A 24,877-nucleotide genomic window follows, 5' to 3' on the forward strand; every position below is an offset into this window, starting at 1 on the left:
GCTATGAATGGGGCATTCATCTGACCCCTGAAGTAAAAGGCACAGCTAAGGTTTTCTCTTCTGTACTACCTGGGATGCTCCACAACGTCTTTGGCTTGAACAAGGAAGCAGCACAGATAGTCAGTAAATTTAAAACACAGTGTAGATAAACTGAGGAAAGCTCTGCCACAGTGCTCACATTGGTGGTCTTCTACAGCTGTCTCTCAGACCAGCAAGAACTGTAGATGTTTGACAATGCTGGGAAAAGCCGGGAAGCAGTGATCACAAACTCCACTGTTATTTTGAGCAAATCCTTTTCACATCCTATTCTGTTCTCCTAGCTATGAAGCCAGACTCCAATTTCTAGATGCTATAATATTCTGTTAGGTAAATGTTGTCTCCCATAAACTATAAAAATGCTGTGAAAATCCTGAACCACAAGAACTCAGATTTTCTGCTGGAGACTTTTTACAATGTTTGGACTTTATGTCTGAGAAATCTCTTTACGTGCCTAAAAGAAACTGTGTTTTTAGCAGATCTGAGTGGTTTGCTATCACTCAGATGCATTGGGAAAATAAATCCATTTAACTCTGAAACATAATAACATTTATTTTTGTAAATATTTTAATGGTGTTGTGAACATTGTTACAGTGCAACATGTGATAAAACCACATTTCTCAAAATTCCACTTCAAAACGTGTTTCATGTAAATGAAGATCAAAATTCCCGTAAGTGGCATTGACACCATGTAAAGAAGCAGGAAACTACTTAGAGATTTTATGATACAGATCAAAGGACAGTAAAAGTGCTTTAATAGAATGTAGATGCTCTCATACAGTCAGAAGAAAAACAAGAGCAAACAGATTTTGCAAATCTTTCAAATTACTAGTTCCCGGAGCAGTTCTTATCGGGTTACAGACACTTTTGTGGCCTAGTGTTCACAAATTCAAAACCATTCTTGTCTGCTAGCAACATGATCATGAGCAGATCTCGTCATGTCAGAAGAAGCCAGGAGCTGACACCCTCTTTTTCCACAAAGCCCCTTACTCTGCCTTTGGATTGCTTCTGTGATTTCCATCTCAATTTTGCCTTCTGCAAAGCGGCCCGGAGTAACGTGTTATGTTTCCTCAGCAACTCCTTCTAAAGCAGTTTCTTCCTGCAAAACAGGTACAGATTCAGTAGCCTTGATCTTTCTCGTGGATGATTTTAAGACAGACGGTGCAAATAGTGTCTGAGGAAGCTGAGGACCTGATTTGAGCTACCAGCAAATGCCACTGTGGTTTCAGGAACCTTTAACTCTCTGAGTACTATGAAAATGGTTGCTGCGGGAAGTGGGGGTAGTGTCTATACATGGGCAGTTTCCGTTCCCTCCTTGCCAGGGCTGAGATGAACACCGCCTGTCACATCCACTGCCACCCAGCTGTGTCAGGCAGGGCTGGCTGGCAGACGCCTTGGTACAGTTGGAGGTGAGGCCTTGGGAGCTGCAGTTAGAAATGTCTGTGGTCTTGATAAGTCACCCATCTCTTCTCTGTGCTTAGGCTGTCCATTTGCAGCACCTACAATATCACAGTCAAAGCAAGTTCTTTAACCTGCGATTAATTTCCAGTTAGCGCTCTCTCTGTTACAGCAGGAATGCCCACAAAGGGGGTAGGAAGTTGGAGAATCAGACCCCAGGCATAGTTCTCACACATGCGTTTGTTCCTGCACTCAAAGTTATGTCCCCTCCAGGGACACACACACACACACCACCCACCCCCGGGGTATTGCGGTCAACAAGGGAAGGAAGAAATGTTTCTGTGGGCGTAAATAGCCTGCAGCCCTGACACAGGGGGAAAAACTCCCGCCACTGCTTTTGTCGGAGCCCTGTCCCAGCAGCCACCCCATTGTCGGGTAGTGCAAGGAGACAGCCTAGCTGCCTGGCTGCCGTGGTGCCGCGCGTGAGACAGTTTCTACTTCACCACCTCTTTCTCCCTTCTCTGAACAACAGGGGCTGAGTCCTGGAGACCTGCCTTGTCGTGAGGGCTGCGATGTTCACCCTGTTCAGGTTTGAGAACATCAAGCCTCAGAAGTTGCGTGCAGCTTCGCTGGGTGCTACAGTCACTGCGGTTTCTGAACCCTGAACCCTCTGGGTCTGATGGGTCCCTATAACCACGCTTCCTAGAGATTTTTCAGTTAGTGCTACCAGAAACAGGATTATTGCACATGCTGTAACCAGTTGCCAGATAAACTAAACGTAGTGGTTACTATCAGGATATTAGTGAGACAGGAGAGCTTCTCAGAAAGTGGGAATTCATCAGAAAACAGAGTTGCATTTATCTCAACATTAGAAGTCCCAGTAAAAGTAGGCATGTAGCCTAATTTTTATGTCTAGGTTTCCTCTATAAGCAGTAGTGAGAAGCTAGATCCTTCAAGGACCAAGTATCCCATAGTTAAAATCCCTGGGATGAATTTTCCCTCAGAGTCTCCCAAATTTCAGGTGGCTAGGCAGGGCAGCTGCTCACCCTATCAGTGCAAAATCCATTGCTATATGCCATAGTATGTCCCACTCTGGTCCCTTTTCTTTATTTCTCCTGACTCTCCCTCCTGCTGACTCCTTTGTCCCCTTTCCCCTCGTCAGGGTGTCCCTGCTGCTCCTCACACTTCAGGGCCCACTGAACCGCGGGATGGCACTGCTCTCCATTTCATGGAGGTGTTTGCATGTATATCACTTCAATGTCACTGATGAAGACCATCTCTTTTGAGGACAGCCTCAGCTCCATATGCACATGGATTGTATGGGACATTCATCGTCATGGCTTCAGCCTTCTTGGCCCCAATGGGATATGCCGGGGAGTGGATTATGGGAAAATGAATATGTCATTTTTCCTTTTATTAATCAAGGAAAAATCAAGCCCATCTAATGTCACAAGAAAATCAAGACCCCTGTATTTTAGCAGCTTCCCAGACACCTGAGCACAGAGATAAAATTAAATCTCACCGTTCATTACTTTTTCCTCACATCTGCTCTGTTTTCCCTACTAATTTTCATTTATAAGTGCAGTGAGTCAACAAGGGTATTCCACTTGCAACTCCTTTGAACCAGCCTATGTCTGAATGTCAAAGTTATAGCCATACGACCTCTATCTCCATTCCCACCCCATCTTTTACCTGGTCATGGAAGGAAATATTTAACAGTTGTTCTTTGTCTTCTCCAAGGAGAAAGTAGATGCTCGTATAGTTTGCTTCTGACCTCTTGGCTGGTTGGACCATACTGCATAAACCAATGCTTTCCTCTTCCCACCGCTCACATTGCTAACGTCTCTTCTTATCCCCAAAATACAGAACATTGCTTCCTTCTTTGCAGATGCAGTTGACTTTTCTGCCTTTACACTTGCCGGTCCTGAGGTTCTGATGAGGCAGACTACATAAAGCTCAGGAAAAGAAATTCTAAATTACAGATCAGGTACTATTTGTATAGTGGGATATAGAATATACAGGGTTCAGCACATAGGAATAAAATACAACTTAAGAATCTTGGGTGATAAAGCAGTCATCTCTGTTTTCTTCCCCAGTCCAAGTATTAATACTTTCCTGGAATTGGCTTTACTTTCTTTTGACACAAGGATTTATAATTCATGTGGTGAAAATGCCTTCATTTTGGGGACAGAGGCATTTCTTCACTGCCTCAGCAGCACGTCAACTTTGATTCTGATTGAAAGAAACTCCATTCCGTGAGCCTCTGTAACCTGCAAAATTGGTGATTTTGCAGTGGATCGTGCTCTCTGCTCCTCTATCTGTAACTGGTGGAAGGGGAATTTCTTTCAGTCACTCTGGATTCATACACTCCCACTGCAGTACCACCCTTTCTAATGACAGTACAATACTTGTACCTGCTACTTAAAGATGCTGCAGAATGCGTGCATGTTGGAGAGATTCCTCTTTCCGCAAACAGAAGAGGATCCGTAATTTTGGAGAGGCAAAATTCAGATGTGGGCAAAAATTTAGCATCTTGATGTCCAATGACCTCTGAATAGAAATAATTTGGAGACTAAAGACTTAATTTGAATGACTGCTGGCTTTGACATCGATATCTCTCTGAAGTGTCTTCTATTTTTTAGGCTTACTAGGCATGGCTGAAAACGGGATCTTTGCAAGAAGGAAGGGATCTGTTTAACAAGTTCTTACGCAACTTACAAATAAACCCATGAGAAAAATGACAATTGTCCTGAACTTCTAGGAATCATGCATGACTAGACATTTAGGCCTTCCCACCTCTGTTTAGAGATGTTTGTAATCCACAATTGCAATGCTTGTTTATTTAACACAGACTTGCGTGAGTGTGTCACTGTTGCTGTATCAGTCACTCTTGGATAATTCCCTCCCTTTGAAGCTTTCTGTGGACATGTATTGTATGTCCTCAGCACCTGATCCTGAACACTAATTTCAGAAGCTGAAGGAGAGCGTCTGCGTGCAAATATCACTGACTGGCACGCCAGTTGCTTGTGCTGCCTGAAAGCTGCCGATCTCAAACCAAACCTTTCTTTTAACAATAAAAATGATCCCTGAAAACTGCCAACATGGCGAAGGCCTTTGGTAATAGAAAATAGTTTAGTTCAGCCTAGATAAACACAAAACAAAATCTGTAGTTGTACTAGAGTGCAATTTATTCAATACAGTTCTCGGTTACATTTTTGTCTCAGAATTACAGGGGGACCATCCGTGTTACTGCAGGTTAAGAGCCCCAAATTGTCTTGCATGTCATCCTTCTCCTCTTTCAAACAGCCCCATCCCAGGAACTCAGTAACACAGCTTTACACATTGCAAGTCCTTAAAACTCATTACATTCCTCTTAGTATTCTGTTTGTATCAAAATAAACGGGCAGTCTTTGAAATTCACTGAATTCCTCTTAATATTCTGTTCGTATCAAAATATATTACGTACATAGGTCATAATAAATAAGTTGCACAGCTTTTGAGATGCAGGGTATGAGTCCTGACTTCATTTGCACCTCTGTAAAGCAGGGATAACCTTACTGCAGCTGGCTGTGGAAGCACCTGGATGTGAAGTTGGCATCAGTGGGGCCTGATTTAGGACTAGCATCCCCACACACAGCACCTCAAATTGTAATTCAGTGATCTTAAGCACCGCGTACATATTGGTCATTTTGCAGGAATTGCTAAATGGGCTACTACATCACTTATCACCGGACTTCATGATCTTAAGATCCAACCTAAACGATTCTATGATTGTATGACTCTATCATCATTAGCAGGTAAAATGCAAGTGGTAGAGAAATGCACAACCCTCTGCTGATGTCCTTTCAGTAACCAGTCAACTGAAGGCTCCAACAGAAATTCCAGCAGATCTTGCTGAGGCAAGTTACTGCCCCCACCTACCTGCTCTACCCATCTACTGGAGATTTCTGCAGTGCAGCTCTCGTGGTTTTGGCCAAATTGGCCAATGGCTGGTGACAGATGCTCCCCCGCCACAAACTCTCGTACATGGATAGGAGGAGGAGAGATAAAGAGGTTTATGAGTTTAGAAGAAACTAAACTACTTGAGTGAAATATCAATAATAAAATATAAAGGAAAATAATGAAATAGATACAACATATACAAAACTATCAAGCTCCCAGGATGATGTCATCGGCAGGCACTGGGGAAGTCCCAGACTAGGCTCGGCAATGGGTGGGAACTGGATTCCAGAGCTGGAGTCAGGAACTCACGGACAGGGATCAAAGGCAGAGGAACAGACAGAGTCCTCCTCAGACGTCGGCCATTGAAGAAAGAGAGCTGACCCTTTGATCCCTCAGCTTTTATACCAAGCATGGGGCAGATGGGATGGAATACCCTGTTGGTCGGTTTTGGGTCACCTGTCCTGTCCGCTCCTCCCTGCAGGTGGGACCCCTCTATGCTTTTCCACTTCTGACTCTCTAATGGGGCAAATAAAGAAATTAGATGACCTTGGTCAACAATGAGTATAAGCAAGAGCCTCTCTGCACTCCATTCTTTGGCACAGACTGTAAAGATTGGTCTTACCACTCTGAGAATGAACTGGTTTTGGCACAACACGCTGTTAATTGAGAGAGTCAGAAGAGGCCTAGCTAAGAAGTAAAATTACTGAACAGAAAACTGGTTCTGTTTTACCTCAAACCAGGACAGCAGCACAACTGTGAGAAGCTAATGCGGACTGCTCACACCCACCCCAGGAATGGAGCAGCTGAGGAGCTGTGCCTGGGAAGCTTCAGCAGAAGGGCACCAGCAAATGGTGGCACATCTCATGTCTCAGTTTGACACAGCTGTCTGCTTGAACATCTTTTTCCTGCACTTTGTGATCAATAAACTCCACACTCTTTCCAGTGGCAGACTTTTTGCACAGACAAAATGCTGCTTCCAGGGGGTGCAAAAAAAAAACCAAAACAAACACACCTGAAAATGCCCTCAGATTACTGGGCACTAGATGTGCAGACAATGCAATGGTCACAAATAATCCTGGTGGGGTGGGGTGGGGGTGTCTATTGCTTTTTTGAACAAGCTCAAATCTTAGCATGAACAAACTTTGTAAACATTAATATGAATGCCCAGACAAAAACCAGGCAGAGTTGGAAAGACTTTGTGAGCAGGAGCCAAGACAGAACCTCATCTCTCTGATTTAGGCTTCTAGATGGTCCAAAACAGTGTGGCCACAGCAGGCCTGACATCTATCCAAAGTGACTGTATAATGTATATGTCTTAACTGTCAATATCAAATGAAGACCTAAGTTATCCATTTAGGAAGTTGGAAACAGAGCCAGCGCCTGGGCAAAGAACATGCTGATGTAGAAATAGTGAAGGCATCCAAGTAGGCACACTCAGAGTGATTCTGCATCTGGAACCTGAAAAAAAAAAAACAGGATGAAAACAGTGATTACTAAATAATTTCTACTACCAACCTAAATATTTTAGCTTGCTGTAAAACAAAACATCTGCTGAAGTAGTTTCCAGTTGACTTTGGTCCCTTCTGATATGGTAGTTTCAACTGCTAAAAGCAAAGTCAGTGATAAATCATGTTAGAAAAGTCTGTTAGCAATGTTGCATGGCTTGTATAAGAAATAGTGTGTCCAGCAGGGTGAGGCCCCATCTCGAATATTCTCACTTTTGGGCCGCTCACTACAAGAAAGACATTAAGGTGCTGGAGAGAGTCCAGAGAAGGGCAAGGGAGCTGGTGAGGAGCCTAGAGAACTAGCGTTATGAAGAATGGCTGAGGGAACCCTAACCCTAACAAATCCTAACCCTAATTGCCCTAAATCTAATGGGCCTCACCCTTACCCTAACCCTAACCACCCTAACCCATACCCTAACAGTAAGACATTGTTTAGGCTGGAGAAAGAGGGGCTGAGAGGAACCTTATCTCTCTCTACGACTACCTGAAAGGAGGTTGTAGCCAGGTGGAGGTTGGATTCCCAAGTAATAGTCGATAGGAAAAGAGAAAACGGCCTGAAGTTGCGCCAGGGGAGGTTTATATTGGATATTAGGAAAAATTTCTTCACAGAAAGGGTTATCAAGCATTGGAACAGGCTGCCCAGGGCAGTGGTGGAGTCACCATCCCTGAAGGTATTTAACAGACGTGTAGATGTAGTGCTGAGGGACATGGTTTAGTGATAACTTGGCAGTACTAGGTTGACAGTTGGACTTGATCATCTTAAAGGTCTCTTCCAATCAAGACAAGCCTATGATTCTGTGAATCTCTGTTTCTATGAACAGTCCGTACCAAGTATCATACAATAACAGAAGTACAGACAAAAGACCGCTTATGATAACAGCCTGCCTAGAATTACTGAGGTCATAAATGCTCTGGAGAGCAAGACAAGGGGAACTGCTGTTTGATGGGCCTGATGCAAACCTGCTGAGGCCTATGCGTTTTCTAATATAAGTAGGGGGAAAGTCTGGGTTGTCTGCAGGTTGTGACAAACTCGCTAAAGCAGATATTTTTCTTATGAAGCTCCTTAATCCATCTCAAGATGATTATTCCCTCATACCTGTCACTTCATTCTCTTTCGTTCCTAAAAAATGCATGGGTATTTGCTAGATATTGGGTATTTCAGGAAGATGAGCACATAGGATCACACTGGAAAACAATCTGAAAAGAGACTGAAATGTCTGTACTATGTAGTGAAAAGTATGTATAAATTAAGGTAAATAGAGATGATCAGTAACATTATCTTCACATGTTGAACTAGCAAAAAAAAAAAACCCTGCTTGACTCAGGGACTCCTCTACATAGATGCTATTGGAATTAGATCAGCTGTAACTGCAAAGACTTAATTTTCAAAGTCATAGCTATAACTCACGTGAAAAAAAAAAAATAAGAATCCTGATATAAATAACATTGTGCTGTAAACCCTGATTGTACATTTCCTTAAGTACACGTTAGACAATCACAAGGAACTTACGAGTCCTCCTTGAAGGGAATACCGTTCTCCCAGAAGAAGTTTTTGCCTTTCTTGCGCAATCCAATCCAGGAGTCATCTATTTTCAAATACTTAGCTAAAGAATGCTTAAAAAAAAAAAAAAAAACAAAAAAAAAAACCAACATGAGCTCTCAAAATAAGTAAATTCCTCCTGTGAGTTTTGAGGACTAGCTCATCATTCTGTCACCTAGAACACTTTCATAAGCATTTAATTGAGAGATAAAGAGCCTAATGCTGCCTTTGAATTGGCTCTTATAGTATCATAAATTTCAGTGAAATTTTTCAATTCTATGCCCTTGAAAATTATTACTGTTAACTATACACAAAATTACAGAAACACCATATATCGGTTGTGTCTGTCTGTATATGTTTATCAACCTCTACAAATGCAGCTTGCTCTAAATAGGCTGGTACATACAGGTGTTTCCTGCATTTCAGATTGCCATATGGGAACTCCTCCCCTTCCCAGTGCTTACTTCGGTAATTTAAATGTAAAGGTTTTTATCTGTGGATGTACAGATAAAAAGAGTAAAAGACAGTTCACTGCTCCAGAAGTTTGCAACACAGCATCAACACAGCAAAGAATGATGGAAGATAACAGAAAGAGCATTTGCAATGGGTTAATATTAAGAGAACTCCCTGCAACAAGCTATCATTAGACTCAGTGAACTTAAAAATGACATACTAGCTTTCAGGAGGGACTCCAATGGACATGGAAAGAGCAAGCCCTCATACTCCTCCACTTTCCCTGAGCAACTTCAGTCCAATACAGTTCAGAAGAAACTGTCTCCATATGGTCTCAATGCCATTTCTACAGTTTTTGGTGTACCACCTTCTGGTGTGGCTCACACCATCCAGTGCTGGAGCATACCACAGAGCACTAATCTGACCCAGTAGGCCAATGCCAGTGTTTCTGTGATTTTCTTTCATAAGTTGTGTTTACAGTTTGTAGGTATAAAGTTTTTAAGCAGCAGTTTAAATAACACCAACTTTTGTCTAGCCATTTATCAGCTGAGCATCACAGGCACCACAACAGAAGTGAAGCTTTTAGGCAAGCAAGGAAGAGAGGCATCTACAAATTTGCTAAGAGATGATCACTCATAGGGCTGTGACACATAAGGGGCTTGTGGAGAGGGGACAAGCTGGTAAATATGGTTGGTATTACTGGCAAAGAAAGGGGTCTGTTGATGGGATAAAAATGAGAGACCACATTCAGTAAGGGACTCATACATGAAGTAAGAACTAGGCCCTGCATCTTCTTCATTGCTGAAATTCTTGCCTCCGTAAAAATATTTATTAGCTCAAGTCAAACTCACATGTAAGTTAGTCTGTGTAATTTCACTGAGGTTTCCTCCATTTAAATATCTGCTACACCACTAATATGTACCAGCGAACCAGAAAAGTAGCCTTTTGACCTCTATTCAACAATCACAGTAACAGGAAAGCTCAAATGTCAATCTACCTAAAAACTAACTTTTTGATGAAACTCATTGACAATACTCAAGACAGTAGATCTGTAAAAGCATATTATGGTTTCAGTAGCATCCAGTAGCAAGATATCACTAACATTCACTGACTCAATGCAACTGGATCACAATACAGGCAAATTAAAGTATTTTAACAAAATTCTGAGCATAAACACATGTCCAGACCAGCTTTAGCCAGGGTATATTCCCACCACTGCTATAAGCATGCATCTCTAAGAAGCATTAAGGCATATCTAAAAACAGATGCAAGAAGATAAAAATGGATAACTTCCAAAGTGTCTATTTATTTGTCTGTACTGGAAGTTAAGATAGATTATACCTGCTTTGAAGATGAAGGTCCATAGGACAGAAAAGTGAAACTAGGCAAACTGATTCATAACAAAGAGCTTTTCATAGTCATTCAAGTCAAATCCAGGCACCAAAGCACTGTGGGGCAGCTGGTACTGGTGCTGGTGCACCTGCTGCAGCCAAACAGCTACTTACAGTGACAAAGCAGGTACTTCCCACAACCTGAATTCACATAACTTATTTTACAAAGACATAAACTATAAGTATTGCATGCATGCAAAAAAAAAAAATAAAATTAAAGCTTTGTCAAGGAAAGAGAGAGGTACAGAAGTTGTGTTCTATTTTGCTGTTGGGGTTCATTCCCGTTACCATTTCTTCCTGGTTTTCAAAAACAGCTAGCAAGGATTCGTTCTCAGTGCAGAAGGTCTGACTAGACGTCCAGTTTTCTTCCTCCTCTGAGATGAAATAACATTTCTTTTTGTAACCTATCCACTCACTGGGGCACAGTTCAGGAGGAAATTTTCCGTGGTGAGAAATTTTCTGTAGATTTGGTAGAACTACAAAAGAAAAGAAAGGACAAAATTTCTACCCAGTAAAATCTTAGCATTCATCAGTGTAAGTCAACCTAAAACACAGATTTTTTGAAAGCTAATGCCACACATGCCAGAAGAGAAGCCAAAGGAAGGGCAAGAGTCCTGACCTTTCCTGCCCTTCAGCTGAGAAATGTGAGAGTTGGGGGCTGCAGCCCAATTACTACAACCAGAAGAAAGTAAGTAGGGTTTGGAAAACACTCCCAAATTTTAGAGAATTAGAGGCATTTACAATTGACAATTTATACTCGGCACCTTTTAAATCCAGTACTAGAGTAATAAACCTCATACTGTTAATTTATTGATCGAATTCATTTTCAGTAATGAATAATTGAATATCTACAACTGGTGAGGTATTTCATGAAGACAAGTTACTTTGATCTTCTATCAGACCTCTAACTGTTTGATAAATATGTGTGAAGGCAGGTAAATTAGGTGTTGATAGGATGCTAATGAAATTTGTCTGTTAATGAAGAGGTAAAAAGTATTATTATTTGGAGATAATGGTTTGGACAATGGTTCTTTGGAGTTGTTCCCCAGCACATTTTGATGCCCTCTCTTCATCTTCTTTCTGTCACAGTAGCTCTGTGAGGATGATAGGATTCACTAGCATGTTTCATTTCAGAGTTTAATTTCATGCAATGAAGTGAACTCATTTGCATTTCCTTTTATTTCTATTTTCCAAACAAAAACAATCTGCCCTGATCGTTACTGAATGGTTACAGTGACCTTTTCTGCACAGCACGGTGTCTGTTGTAACACAGCCGGGCTCACCCAGTGTATAAAGTGTATTTCCTGGGTCATCCTGCTGGGATCGAATCCAGACCTTTTGCAGCACCCAAAGCACCCAGGCTTAAGCATTCTTCCACTGCTTAAGCTTGCAGATGGATAATATTGAAGTGAAAGTACCTGTCCATTATGTGAGTAGAGGGCCTTGCAGGAAGTGAATTGATCTCCCAGACTCTGCATCCTGCTGTCGTCACACTTGCTCTTTGCCTTTCTAATCAGCTACTCTCTTTGCTATATACAAATTGGAGACCCCTTAGCAAGTCACCTGTGAGTGCTGCCTTCACCCCCTCCAAGAAAATGTGACTGATTCCATTTAAATAAAAGCCTAACAAAGCAAAGGAAAATCAACAGGGACAGATGTCACTATCATCTTCCATTCATTTCCACATATGTGCAGAGGACTGCACTACTATACCTCATGCTGTTGCAGGGGGCAGACTGAAGATATACTTAATGCAGAGATTTGAGAGCTCCCTGTGCAGACGGGGCTGCGGAGGCTCCACTGAGATTCACAGGTAACCAGTGACTTGGATATCTCAGGTAATGCTGCAGGCAGCACAGCCTTTGATCCCATAGAAGAGTTCTGCATGGGACAGTGGGAGCACATCTGGCCTCCACTTGTGCCAGTGGGAGGTAGGCCTGACTTCTGCTTAAAAATACACAAATGAATTTTTAAAAAATGAAAGACAGAATGACTCCCACATTTGTGAAAAGATAAGCTGGCTGTATTATGTAGTTGCCTTCCACGTGTGACAATAAAGAAGCCCTCGAGACCAGATATACAAGCAGCCCACACAGTAAGCCTGGAGTCTATGGCGGGAGATGCGATGCTGACTTTGTGCACTAAGGTATAATCAAGTGAGTTACTGGTGATAAGCAAAGACCAGACATGCATACACCATATGGATGGCCAGGCAAGAAGCTACACTCTTAAGAGTAGTAAGGATGCAGAAAAAAAAAAAAAAAAAGTTTACAGCTGCATCATCTGGATTTTTATCCATGGGGAGAATTCTGTTTCCTTTTAAATTCTGCCTGGACGTTATTCAACCTTAGACTGACATCAAAACAACTGAAATAGTAATGGAAGTCCCAGGTTTTCCGACTGTGCAGTACTAATGTTGTTGTGCTTGACTGCTGTGATCCTGGAGCCCAGTAGTCAGAGGAGATATATCTCAAATGGAAAATGTTCCAAAAACTTACCAAACACAATGGTCACCACCACCAGCAGAAATCCCGAAGATACACATAGCCCACAGGCTGTGAAAAAGAGGATCATTAATGGTGTTGTATACATGAGCACTTAGGCTCAGACTATATTTCAGTATTAAGTGATACAGCAGTAGGATAGCCTTTCACTTAAGCTCTAAGTATGTAAATACAAAGCACTACTGAAGTCAAACATTATATAAACATATATAAACATATATAAATTGACATTTATATAACTGGACCATTTGATAAAATGACCAACTATCACCGAATTGGCTTTTTTTTTTTGATCTGTATACACCCTAAAGTTTTCCACAGAAGTGCAGACCCTTGTATAGCAAGGATCCAGTCCCAAGTTTACTATCGCCTCTATATTTTGCAGACCTCTTAGCAATAATTGCTGGAGGCTGAGAACTCGCAGGTCATCACTGACGCCAAGCAAGCTACACCCATGTTTGGAAAACAGGAGAATGCTCTCACACAACTGAAACATTAAAGGCTGACGTTCAGAGTATGGCTGCAGTCTTGAATCAAATGTATTTTCTCTTTGTCACAAGCCCACCTTCACACACAAATTTCAATGCAGGTGTGCAAGCTCATCTGTTGCAAAGGCACAAATTATTTTCTCTAATGAGGTTTGTCTTCACTTTCTGCATCTTACCCAAGAATATTTCACACAGGTAAGTGCCTGTTTTCACATAAAAGAATCAAACATAAACAGTCCACACTTGGATCAAACGTAACAGTTAATTTTTATGACTACAGCTTTGCCTAGAAGTAAATTCACAGGTTTTGTCTTGTCCAAGCCAAGAGACCTGGAACTAGATTCGGAGCTAGACTTCAGCTTCCTGCAGGAAGGTGTCTTACCAAACACAAAAGAAAAAAGTCTTACATATTCTCCGCGAGAAGCACTCTTTACAGCGCCTCCCTGCCTTCCGCACCCATGAACAGGCTGTCACTTCTTGTTTGGCATCTGGTTTGACATTAGTAGAGTCTACATTCACAAAAGGTGCTTGTGCCGTCCAGGTGGCCTCAGCCTCCTGTTCATCTTCAGGCTCCATCTACAGCTGGGAAACAAAGAAGTTATGTTTAATGAGTGCTTCCCCTAATGTCTATAAATGAGTGGAAATAGTAGAAATCCCAAAGCTGTCTTAGTTATTGCCTGTACCTGAGAGGATGAGGGGAGGGTGGACAGAGAAATGAGGAAACAAATACAAAATAAGGAGCTTGTGCAACATATTTGAGGCCCACCAAAAGAAGGTGGGCCTCAGATACATTGCAAATATCCTCCTTCCCAGGGAGGGGGGCAATAAGGACTGTAATGGAGGGTAAGGGAAGGACAGAGCAGATGGGAACAATGTGACGGGGAAGGGATAGGGCATATCCAGGCAGCAAGGAAAGGAAAAAAACCCAGAGTTTTCTGCTTCACCACTAGGTAGTTTAAAGCAGTTTTGTCTGCATGCGAAAAGTTTGGGCAATTTCCCAAGTGAGGCAGAACCTGGTCTGCAGGTTCACCGTGTTCTTTTCTGCTCACTCCAAGAAGTGGGTTTTCTCACCGTTTTCCTTAAATTCCACTTTCAATTCCATAAATTTAACTGAAAAAGTCGTCCAGAGAAGAATATGCAGCTATAAACATCATTGTGTCCATGCAGAAACGTCAATTCATCTTCATGAGTTAGGTTATAATAGGGAAAAAAAAACAACCCTACTCCTCTTTAGAAAAAAGACTTCAATATCCTTACTTTCATTACTGTTATTATTAGGCATGTACCACTTAATATAAATAAGAGGCCTCCTCAAGTTCACAAATTCGTAATGGTAGTTAGGTGCCTAAATATCTCTAAGACTCAGACTCCACTTGTGCTTGCTCTACGTGAAGCAGGAAGAAACTAAGGCTTGGAATCACATTCTCCAGTAAGGTACTCTTTCACCATGTTTGCTCATGGACTGGGCCTCTTTCCTCCACTGAGCACGCTACACTTTGTTACTGCACAGGAAATGCACTGGTTCTGACTCCAGCCACAGAGGAGTTTCTTCTAAACCTTCTTGTCCACACTAGAGAAAAAGCTTCTCCCCCACCCTTGGCTTTTGGGATGTAACAGTGAGCAGCACAGACAGCTGAGGTACAGGTGAGCTCTGTAACACAAGGCACTTGTTGAAGGCAGGTGCATTTCAAAGAAGGTTTGGAAAATTGAAGATTGAATCACTATTTCCTTTGGAAGAAACACCAGCAGGAGCTTTGTTTGTTCTAGGCCACAAGACAACTGCAAGCAAACCACGGAGATCCAGGCCACACCTGCTTTAAACAAACACATTCTCCTCCTCATTAGTCACAGAAGGGTTTAGATTGGAAGGGACCTTCAAGATCATCTAGTTCCAACTGCCCTGCTGTGGGCAGGGACACCTCCCACTAGACCAGGTTGCTCAAAGCCCCATCCAGCCTGGCCTTGAACACTTCCAGGGATGGGGCACCCGCAGCTTCCCTGGGCAACCTGTTCCAGTGCCTCACCACCCTCACAGTAAAGAATTTCTTCCTGATATCGAAACTACATCTACCCTCTTCCAGTTTGAAGCCATTAGCCCTCATTCTATCACTACGTGCCCTTGTAAAAAGTCCCTCCACAGCTTTCTTGTAGGCCCCCTTCAGGCACTGTAAAGTATTAGGTCCCCCTGGGGCCTTCTCTTCTCCAGGCTGAACAACCCCAACTCTCTCAGCCTGTCCCCATAGCCGAGGTGCTCCAGCCCTCTATCATCTTCGTGGCCCTCCTCTGGACCCGCTCCAACAGGTCCATGTCCTCCTTATGTTGGGGGCCACACAGCTGGACGCAGTACTGCAGGTGGGGTCTCACCAGAGCAGAATAGAGGGGCAGAATCATCTCCCTCGACCTGCTGGCCACGCTTCTTTTGATACTGCGAGCCATCCCCATTTTCCTCCTCTTCAGCGCCACCTTCGCTTATGATTTGGCTTTGTCGGGGGGTGCACGCGGGCCCCCGGCCTGAGCCCTAGCAGCAGCAGCAGCACCCCATACCTTCTCCCGGCGCCGCCGGCGGGGGGTTTCCGGCGGCCGGCCCCCGCCGCCCCCTGCGTGCGGTGAAGCGGCGGCCCACGACGGCCGCCACGTGGGTGCGAAACCGGCCATCGCCGCCCGCCCGCCCCGGGCCTCGCTGCCCGCTTGGCTCTTCCCTACCCCGCTCCCCGATGGCTCTAGCGGGCTCTGCCTGGGCCCCCACCCGCCCCTTACCACCACCACCGCCGCCGCCGCCGGGACCAGGATCCTCCTCCTCCGCGCCGCGCTGTGCTGCGCCTCGGGCGCCTCCCGTGGCTGAAAAGAAGAGGCGGCGAGGGGGCTTCCGCCCCGCGGCGGCGATGGAGGAGCCAGGCAGCAGCGAGGTCTCGTTCTCCCCGTCCTGGCGCCGGGATGCCCTGCGGCGGCTCCGGCGGCTCCGGCGGCGGATCTCCTCCGACCCGCTGCTGGCCCGGCTGTTGCCCGGGGACGGGTCGCCCACGTCCCGCCGGTCGGTGGTTGTGGTGAGGGGGCCGATGCCGAAGGGGAAGCCGACGAGGGACCGGAGACGCCAAGTGTGGCCGGGTGAGACAGACAGACGGGCGGGCCGGGACGGTACCTGCGGCGAAGTCCCAGCCGTGCCCGGGAGGAGAGGGGTGAGGTGGGGTGGGCAGGGGACCGCCCTTCCCCCCGAGGGCGGTACCGTGGGCATTTAGCGCTCGGGGAACTGTATTCTGCGAGGATATTTCTGTGGGATTGCGCAATTTAATACACTTGAAAATGCGGTCGAGTTTTAGAGGTACCGACGCGCTGCAGTACCCAGTCGTTTCCGGGGTAGTTGCAAGGGTTTGGAAGATCTTAATGAAGTAAATGTATCTGCATGGGGGTTTTTTTTGACCTGAGTTTTCAGTTCCTTACACATGCTGTTTATTCCTTGACATGCGTTAATATTTCTTTCTCTCCTTAGATATGTTTTCTCACTTCTCTTTCTGGAAAAGAATTGTGGGAATTTTCATCGCTGTTGCTGTGATTTTACTCTTAACATGGATTACTCTATGTAAGCACACCTATTTAAAAAAAAAATTAGCTCTGGAAAGAGAAATTCTCCCTTTAGTTACATTGTCTCTTCATTGCTGAGGGGTGAGAGGTATTTTCACTGGCTTTCAGCTCTCTCATACACCCTGTCATGGCAGCAAAAAGATTAGAATCCCACAAAGGAAAATGAAACTAAATTGTGTTACGAGCTGGTCCTTAGTTTAATTTTTTAAACTGTTTGCAGGACTTCCTTGTACTGCAGCATAGCAAAATGCTGAGGAGTGGCAAAGCGTAAGTGGAGTTAGGGAGGCAGTACTGACTTTTTAATTTGATGGTTCTGGCCTAGAGAGTTATGACTGAGTACATTGAACCAGAACCTGTTTCAGGTCAAATTTTAGCTGCTTCACAGTAGATAACCAGTGTCTATATCTGCACTCTTTGTCAGAGACAGCCTTCTGCCCTGATGTTCTCGCCTGTGGTGTCCCTGGTGCAGTTGTAGCTTTGCACTTTGCACCTGCTGGAGTCTGTCTGCTGGCACGTGCCCAGCATGTGAGCATATAATCAGAGATTACTGGACACGCTGTAGCCAGTATAACTAGAAAAACTAAGACTGAGCAGAATCCTTCAGTTGTATTGTGTTCACCCATCTCCTGATTAATTCAGTGCAAGTTGCAGATATTTTTAAGGTAGAAGAAGAAGGTCCAGAATGTGTAAATGTGTATATGGTTGTATTTTAAATAGGTAATGATGAGTAAGTAACACTCTTTTCATTTCTTCATTTGAACAAAAGATCCACCTAAGTTACCACAGCTGGAGCCGTGCCCTGATGACTGGCTGTACTACAGGAAGAAGTGTTACTATCATTCAGACAGCAGATCCCCGGCAGATTGGAATTCCAGTCAGGAGGCCTGCTCTAACTACGGAGCTTCCCTTGCAGTGATTGGCAACCACCAAGAGCTGGTAAGATGTCCAGCGCCTTGAATTCAGTGTTATATCTGCTGCCCTAACAGTTTCTGTAACTCCCTCACTTGTTCCCTTGTATAGCTTGAAACCCAGCATACTGTGTGGCGGACTTGTTAGCTGCGAGTCATAGAATCATAGAATTGTTAGGGTTGGAAGGGACCTTAAAGATCATCAAGTTACAACCCTCCTGCCATGGGCAGGGACACCTCCCACTAGATCAGGTTGCTCAGAGCCCTGAGTCAGTACAACCTACAGAGTTCATAGAATCATAGAATGTATTGAGTTGGAAGGGACCTTTAAAGCTCATCTAGTCCAACCCCCCTGCAATAAGCAGGATCTTCTTCAACTAGATCAGGTTGCTCAGAGCCTCATCAAGCCTGGCCTTGAATGTCTCCAGGAATGGGGCCTCCACCACCTCTCTGGGCAACCTGTTCCAGTGCCTCACCACCCACATTGTAAAGAACTTCCTATTCTTCAGTTCTTCAGTGCGACGTGGTCTGCTCACCAAAATCCGCTGTAGAAATTCTATTATTACCTTAGAGGGTATTGCAGAAATTAAAAGTATAGATTAAAAGTAAAGCCTGAAAGAATATGACCATGGAGTTGTGAATCCCAATTACTAATAAAGAAGGTGTGTTGGGGTTTTTTTTGAACTGGCAATTTATATGTGCATTTTAAGTTAGGCAATTTATCCTGTCCTCTCCCCTCACACCCTCTTGATGTTCATTTCCTCCCCAGGGTACCCAAAATACAGTAAACAGCAATTCCCACACTAAATATAACCTCTAAACTAATTTTGAGTTTACAGACCACTAGTGCATATCTATGTGTTTTGTCTTCTTGATACAGTTTAAGGACATGGTTCTTTTAAAGGGTGCTTTCTTTACAAATGGTTTAGTGGCCAACTGAGGAACAGAAATGTGTTGTTAGTTCTGTGCAAAATAGCCAATTTCTTTGTTTCCACAAAAGGCGAAGACCAGCTGTGGTTATGTGATGCTGAGACTCATGGTATTGAAAATACCTGGTTCATGCAGTAGTTCCTACCTGCGTGTTTTGTTGTTTTCAAACCATTTTTTTTTTTGCTTTGCTCTTTAAATCTCCTGTAGTGTCCTACCAATTCAGAGTGTTCTGTATGGCTGAGAAAAGCAAAAGAAAATTGCACTACAGCAAATGTGTTTTCAGAGATGATTATAGGATCATAAGGAAATAATTGAGAAAGTCTTTATGTTATTCATACTGCAGATGGTAAACTACATGTGTGCCCTCGAATGTCCTGGAGTTTGAGTTTAGGTAGGCCCAGCTGGCTTTGCAGTCAGGAATATGAGGAACAGGAAACAGAACAGACTCACGCGCTTATGATACTATTAGCATCAAGAGTAAAAGTGTGAAAATTGGGGGATTTTAAATATGTGATTTAAATTTGATAGAGGCGCAACGTAAGTGACATCCAAGGAATTATGGTGATGTAACGCAATCAAGGCAACCTGTGCTGAGTCAGGCACTGTCCCCCCGCTAAATACATGTCCTTGTACTGAAATGTCATTTTCCTGGTGATACAGTGAAACCATTGTACTAGTGTGTGATGTGATATGGTGTATCTAATGACATACGTGGATGTTTTTAATTATGGGGTGGGACAGGGTATAGGTGAATGGTCAGTAACACTCCGCATGACTACCAACTAAATAGCTGGGACCTCACTGACTATTAGTAATGGATCTAAGGCTTCCTTTAGTATTTCATCTAATCAAATTCAGCAGTAAAACATCAGTGACCTGTGGAAAAAAAAAAGTCCACCATTGTATATTCTGTGACACAGTTTATATCTGCGCAGTTTTTATACAAAAAGCTATATAATCATCATCATAAAAAAATCTAACAGCCATTTGTCATTTTATTCTGTGTTTTGTCTAGAACTTTATAATGTATCGAATACGAATAACAGACTTCTGGATTGGGCTGCGCAGGAAAGGAAACAAATTCTTCTGGGTGAATGGAGAGTCATTTGACACGAACTTGTGAGTTTTCTTTCAAATACATTATGCGGGAGGAGACTCAGTAGCTTTTTCGTCCAAGTAGAAAAGTTATTCTGTGTTACCTATTCCACTGTAGATAAACTGGTGTATCTTAGCAAATGAGGGCTGTCAAATGGCTGTAAAAACATTAATACTATGCTAATAAAACTAGTTATGTCCCCAGAGAAGTACGGAAGGGGCATCATTGCCTGCTTTTTCATGTGGTTACATAGCGGCTGTTGGGTTATGCCTAGAGTAACTTGTTTCTGTACAATCCCACTATACGAGATGGATAACATTTGTCCTGTTAGGAAGAATTACTGATGTTAGGCATTATAATTTGTTTGAATTAGCTTGCCCTGTTGGCCTCGCAGGGTTCAACACTCAGCTAGTGTAGACAGGGCTTCCTAAGACCAACTGAGACACTCAGGACCATGTTGGAAGGCCACTGGGCTGGGGGATTGTGCCTCAGAAAGCATCGTTTTTAGCCACATCCTGGAGACGGGCTTTCTTTGCAGCCACATCCTGTGTATTCTGCAGAGACTCAGCAAAATTGGTGGGAAGAGGTGGTAGGGCTCCATTCTGTACTGGAGGAGTACTGCTGCCATGGGTCCTGCTGGGACCCACTCTCTCCTTCTCTGAAGAATTGTGCCTTCTATGCTCACAGCACGTTGTAGACTGTGAAGTACAAGTACACGTGGCACCTCTCTGTGGGGATCAAGGCAGCTTGTTTTAATAGTAGGTGCATCAGAGTATTGCCGTGTGTTTCACGTGCATGTGAACTCTGATCCTTTCAATGAGAAGCAGGGGTCATTTAAAATCATTCTCTAGTTTGTTCTCTGCAGTCTTTAAGACCCAATTTTACAAATATTAAGAAATAGGTGTTATAATATTTAGACCAAAATTCTGCTCTGACTTTTATTTTTCTCTTGGCTTTTTAGATTTCATGTCAATATAACAAATGACGGAGACTGTGTCCATATAGATTCAGCCTTCATCTCTACCAGAAAGTGCTCCTCACGCAGGAACTGGCTTTGCACCATTGGTCAGTTTAATCCCAAGACAAGCTCTTACTAGGGAAGAGCTGGCTGTGCAGATACAGACTTCCTCCATGAGAAGCTGGAATTTGGAATACTGAAAGTCATTGTTGTAGGAGGTCCACAGTGGCAAGATGTGCTGTGACGAGGATCATATCCAAACTTCTCCAAGCAAAGCGATACGGGGAGTAATAGTGACTCCATGAGAAAGAGGTAATTGGTTAAGAAGTGGCAGTACCGAGAGAGGAAACAATGATACAACGGCAGTTGCAAAGAACAGAAGTTGCTTCTTGGTAATACAGTTTCATTGTGGAAACTGCTGAAGGACATGGCAATGAATACTTTTCTTGAGAACTCTTCACGATTGCAAAACATAATTTTTTAAGGCAGCTAAAAACATTGTTACATGGATGTGAAGGTCTTAGTGAAAATGCAATTTTTACAATGGTGTGTTTTTTCCTCTTCTCTATGGAACTCACTAATTCTTTGTCTAAGAACTTTCAGTTTGTCTTTGTGGTAAGTGGATGAGATTTCATAAGGTGTTTTGACTTCCTTCCTCTTCTTTTTCCATGGGGTTTTCAAATGTGATTGGTGTGTAATGTCCAAGGAAATAAATGGGAGCTTTGTAAACCAGGAAGGCAGATAATGACTAGGTCTTCTGGTGAATGGCACTGCTGTTATGGGGCATACAGAGTGGGACAGATTACAGATGTTCTTCTCTGTCCCTCTGGACTGATCTAGAAACATGACTGCTGCTACCCCAAACTTCCCTGAATATGTGGCAGCAATAGGAAAGCTCCCAGACTGAATCACGCACAACTGTTGTTTTGGGAGGGCTGACAAAGTCAACTGGATTTGGAAGGGGAGAAACATGTCTATCTAGCATGGAAAGGGTTCTAAGACTGCTTAAAGTGAGGTGCTTGTGGTATTTGTCTGTTTGCCTGTGCAGGGTTAAAAAAAGCTTTTCTTGTTTCCAGCACAGCTATTTTATCAAGCGGAAGGGGAGAAACATGTCTATCTAGCATGGAAAGGGTTCTAAGACTGCTTAAAGTGAGGTGCTTGTGGTATTTGTCTGTTTGCCTGTGCAGGGTTAAAAAAAGCTTTTCTTGTTTCCAGCACAGCTATTTTATCAAGCGACTTGTGTGGGCAAGGATAGTTTAACAGTCCATGGGATAGATGCACTAGGACTAAATAGCATAGCACCCTGAATTAAACTGTTTAAATTCTTGGTATGATGCCCTCAAAATGGGCAGTGGGGGCACGGGAGGCTCACCTGGAAGCTCTGTGGTTTGTTTCTGTCTGTTCACTCTCAGGTTCAGCAGATACCTGTACAATGACTGCTTCCCAAGATACATGATTTACAGAGGGTGATTACTGTCTTCAAAAATGTGAACTAGAAGACAGGCTTTTTAAGCTAGGAAAATGTTCTAGTTTGGAAACAGAATGCCACATTAAGCTCAGAGAAGCTCACAGAGAAGATGAAGAGTTTGTCATGTTGATCTTCAAAGAACTGGGAAGAAAAAATTTCAAATTGCTGTAAACGCACTTGGTATTTATCCAGAAGTTGTACTTCTTTGGAGGGAAAGAAATAGGTGAGACGAGAAACTGGACCAGAGTATATCTTCATTCCCCGTCGTAGTTCCCCAAGAAAGCATAGGAACAGAAGGGGAAGCACCTTGTAAGGAACCGAGGACATGGTTCAGATTGCCAGGGTAGGGACCTATTTCCCACCATGTGTCAAAAGTCCAGTTGAAAGAGTCCGCATGAAGTGCCAAAAAGGGCGACAAGTCCGTTTTGCTGTCACTGTAAACTGCCTTGTCAGTATGCCAATAAATACTTCCAGTAATTGCTCCTAGTGATGCTTTGGGTCTCTGTTTTCGGTTGAGCTTGCTCCCCTGCTTTAGGTTTATGGTGGTCCAGGACTGCTTTGTTAAACTTAGGGTACCTGCTTCCTTACCCGTGTTTAGTTGCTGTCAGTAAAAGCAGAACATTGGTGGAATGTCGGTAGGCACAGAACATTTCGGGACAGTTAAATTCACAAACTCTGTGTAGGACCATGACAGAGTTTGTGAATTCATCATGACTGCTCCTCCCATGCCCCAGCCCAGGGGCTCAGGACCCCATTTCAGCTCAACCGATCCCTTGATTTACCAGCTTGATCTGGACACTTGTCTGAGCCAGGCTACTGACTGCATCTTCCCTGCTCGCATTAAAAGTCTCACATGGCAGCTAAATTACAGCTAATTGCTAATAGATAATTGAAATAGCTTTAAGAAAACTAAATCCCACGTGAACTTCCCCTCATTTTAAGCTTCTTTTTGTCAAGGAAAACTTGCACAATAGTCACCGGTGGTGTGAGCTTCCCAAGCAACGTTAGGTGAGGAACATAGCAACAGTCACACAAGTGATTTTGTAATGCAATTCAACAGGTGAGTTGCTGAATGGGATTTCCTTTAAGCTTTCCATCAGAGTAGTAACCCACAAAAACAGAAGTTGAAAATAATATTTGAATAAATATGATTGCTGTGTACATTTCCTGGATTATTTAACCACTGCGGTTAAAATTGAAACGGGCTGGATGGGTACTTTATTTCTTGCTCTTCTGGGCTATAAAGTTCTTGTGCAGTGCGCTCTTTGGCAGGTAGATCAGTTCTCGCTGCATGATCTGCACAGTATCTAACATACTTGTCTGTGAACAATTAATACAATAGTAATTAGATTTATTATAACAATTAAATTACATGCATTTTCAAAAGTAGTTTCCCAATTCACCAAATAACATATTCCATCTCCCACAGTATGAAATTCCCCTGTGATTCCCTCGTGCATCCCTACCACAGTCGGAGATGCTGTGAACATTGTCAATTCCCAATGGATTCATGCTACCCCTAGTTCTGTAACTGATGGAAAAATTATGATTTTCATTTAAAAAAATTGACTGGAACAGGCACATAAACCCAGCTGGTGAGAAATAATCAACAACTGGAAGTTTTGCACAATGCTGAGCACCATGGGAAGAGCAGAAGTTTGTGGGAACTTAATCTCCTGCCCTGCAAACCTGTGTCCTCTTCCAACAGCAAATCTAAAATAAAGTCAGTCCCCATTTCAGCTGGACTATAGGTTGCAAGTTTCATAAATTCATAAAGGTCTGTCATCGTCCTCCCCCTAAAATTTATCTTTTGCTCCTACAAAAACCATTATGCCATGATTTCACATCATGTTAAGGGCAGGTCTGCACTGGCATAGATACTGTTTGTTGTGGTATTTCACCATGTCTGGCATAACTTTGTCTCAGGCAAGGCATGAGTACCTGCTTTTACTCCTCTCAAGTTGCAAGCTACACGCACAAGCGTTCGCAGTGGCTTCATGGTTGCTGTGGGAAATCTAACCCAGCAGAGAGGTACCGTGGCATGGACATGCACAGCCTGATTGGGTGTGAAGTCTGCCAAAACACCACACAGAAAAATGCATGTCTCTCTTTTGCTGCTGCTTCTCCTTAGCCCTTACCAGGGAGAAGGAAGCAGGGAGGGAGCAGGATGCACAAGGCAGATGTGCAATATGGAGCTTTACCCTCCAAAATTACTCCTGGCTTCAGCCATGCCTATTCCACCTGCAGAGCTGCTGGGTTGGATGCCTGTTGGTCCAGGACAGCTCTTGAACACTTGGACTCTCTACAGTATCTCCATAAGGCAGGAGATATCAGTGATGCAGCCGCCTCTAGGCAGGGAGGTTTCATACTCATCGTGGCCGTTCCCTGAGTCAAGCTGGTTGGAGTCCACTTGTCTTCTCCATCATCCCCACACAGGCTGGTCTCTGCTTCTGCACAGCCATTTCCACACTAACCACTTTAGGAACCGCTTCCAATCACTTCTTCCTTTTCCAGACTGACAGGCTGTGGGGAGGGAGAAGAGGCTTAAGCACCAGTGATGACAAAGTCAGAGGAACTGAACAGATCTTCACAGTCCAACAGGGAAGGATTACAGGAAGGGTACTGTGAAAGGCTCAATGAAGGACTTAACTGCTTACAGTTGAGACTGTTTGTACTTCAGA

At 43.5% G+C, this 24,877-nt stretch overlaps 2 protein-coding genes across 3 annotated transcripts; one reads left to right on the forward strand and one right to left on the reverse strand.

Annotated features, from left to right (window-relative positions):
- Positions 1–4,377: 4,377 nt before the first annotated feature.
- Positions 4,378–16,142, reverse strand: LOC128918749 (C-type lectin domain family 2 member B-like). Of its 2 annotated transcripts, none has more exons than XM_054223317.1 (6): positions 16,015–16,142; positions 13,665–13,839; positions 12,764–12,820; positions 10,554–10,741; positions 8,392–8,495; positions 4,378–6,834 (listed from the first exon to the last, which is right to left on the reverse strand). In XM_054223317.1, the coding sequence occupies exons 2-6, from the start codon at positions 13,831–13,833 to the stop codon at positions 6,717–6,719; spliced, it is 636 nt and encodes a 211-aa protein (XP_054079292.1). In that variant the 5' UTR covers positions 13,834–13,839; positions 16,015–16,142; the 3' UTR covers positions 4,378–6,716. The 2 variants fall into 2 exon arrangements, with proteins under 2 accessions (XP_054079292.1, XP_054079302.1); XM_054223327.1 differs by lacking the exon at positions 16,015–16,142 and adding an exon at positions 15,802–15,898.
- Positions 16,091–23,331, forward strand: LOC128918738 (C-type lectin domain family 2 member L-like). Its single transcript, XM_054223299.1, has 5 exons — positions 16,091–16,362; positions 16,745–16,834; positions 17,603–17,772; positions 19,690–19,793; positions 20,732–23,331. The coding sequence occupies exons 1-5, from the start codon at positions 16,140–16,142 to the stop codon at positions 20,865–20,867; spliced, it is 723 nt and encodes a 240-aa protein (XP_054079274.1). The 5' UTR covers positions 16,091–16,139; the 3' UTR covers positions 20,868–23,331.
- The last annotated feature ends 1,546 nt before the right edge of the window (positions 23,332–24,877 follow it).

The sequence above is a fragment of the Rissa tridactyla genome, chromosome 1, assembly GCF_028500815.1.
Source record: "Rissa tridactyla isolate bRisTri1 chromosome 1, bRisTri1.patW.cur.20221130, whole genome shotgun sequence".
NCBI classification, from domain to species: Eukaryota; Metazoa; Chordata; class Aves; order Charadriiformes; family Laridae; genus Rissa; species Rissa tridactyla.

Excerpts from the sequence above, each read along its gene's own strand:
- LOC128918749 (XM_054223317.1), bottom strand. The coding sequence starts at position 13,833 with ATGGAGCCTGAAGATGAACAGGAGGCTGAGGCCACCTGGACGGCACAA. Across the intron at positions 8,496-10,553 it reads TTGAAAACCAGGAAGAAATG|CATTCTTTAGCTAAGTATTT; the intron begins GTAACGGGAATG and ends TTTTTTTTTAAG. Across the intron at positions 6,835-8,391 it reads ATTCCCTTCAAGGAGGACTC|GTTCCAGATGCAGAATCACT; the intron begins GTAAGTTCCTTG and ends TTTTTTTTTCAG.
- LOC128918738 (XM_054223299.1), top strand. The coding sequence starts at position 16,140 with ATGGAGGAGCCAGGCAGCAGCGAGGTCTCGTTCTCCCCGTCCTGGCGC. Across the intron at positions 16,363-16,744 it reads GAGACGCCAAGTGTGGCCGG|ATATGTTTTCTCACTTCTCT; the intron begins GTGAGACAGACA and ends TTCTCTCCTTAG. Across the intron at positions 17,773-19,689 it reads TTGGCAACCACCAAGAGCTG|AACTTTATAATGTATCGAAT; the intron begins GTAAGATGTCCA and ends TGTTTTGTCTAG.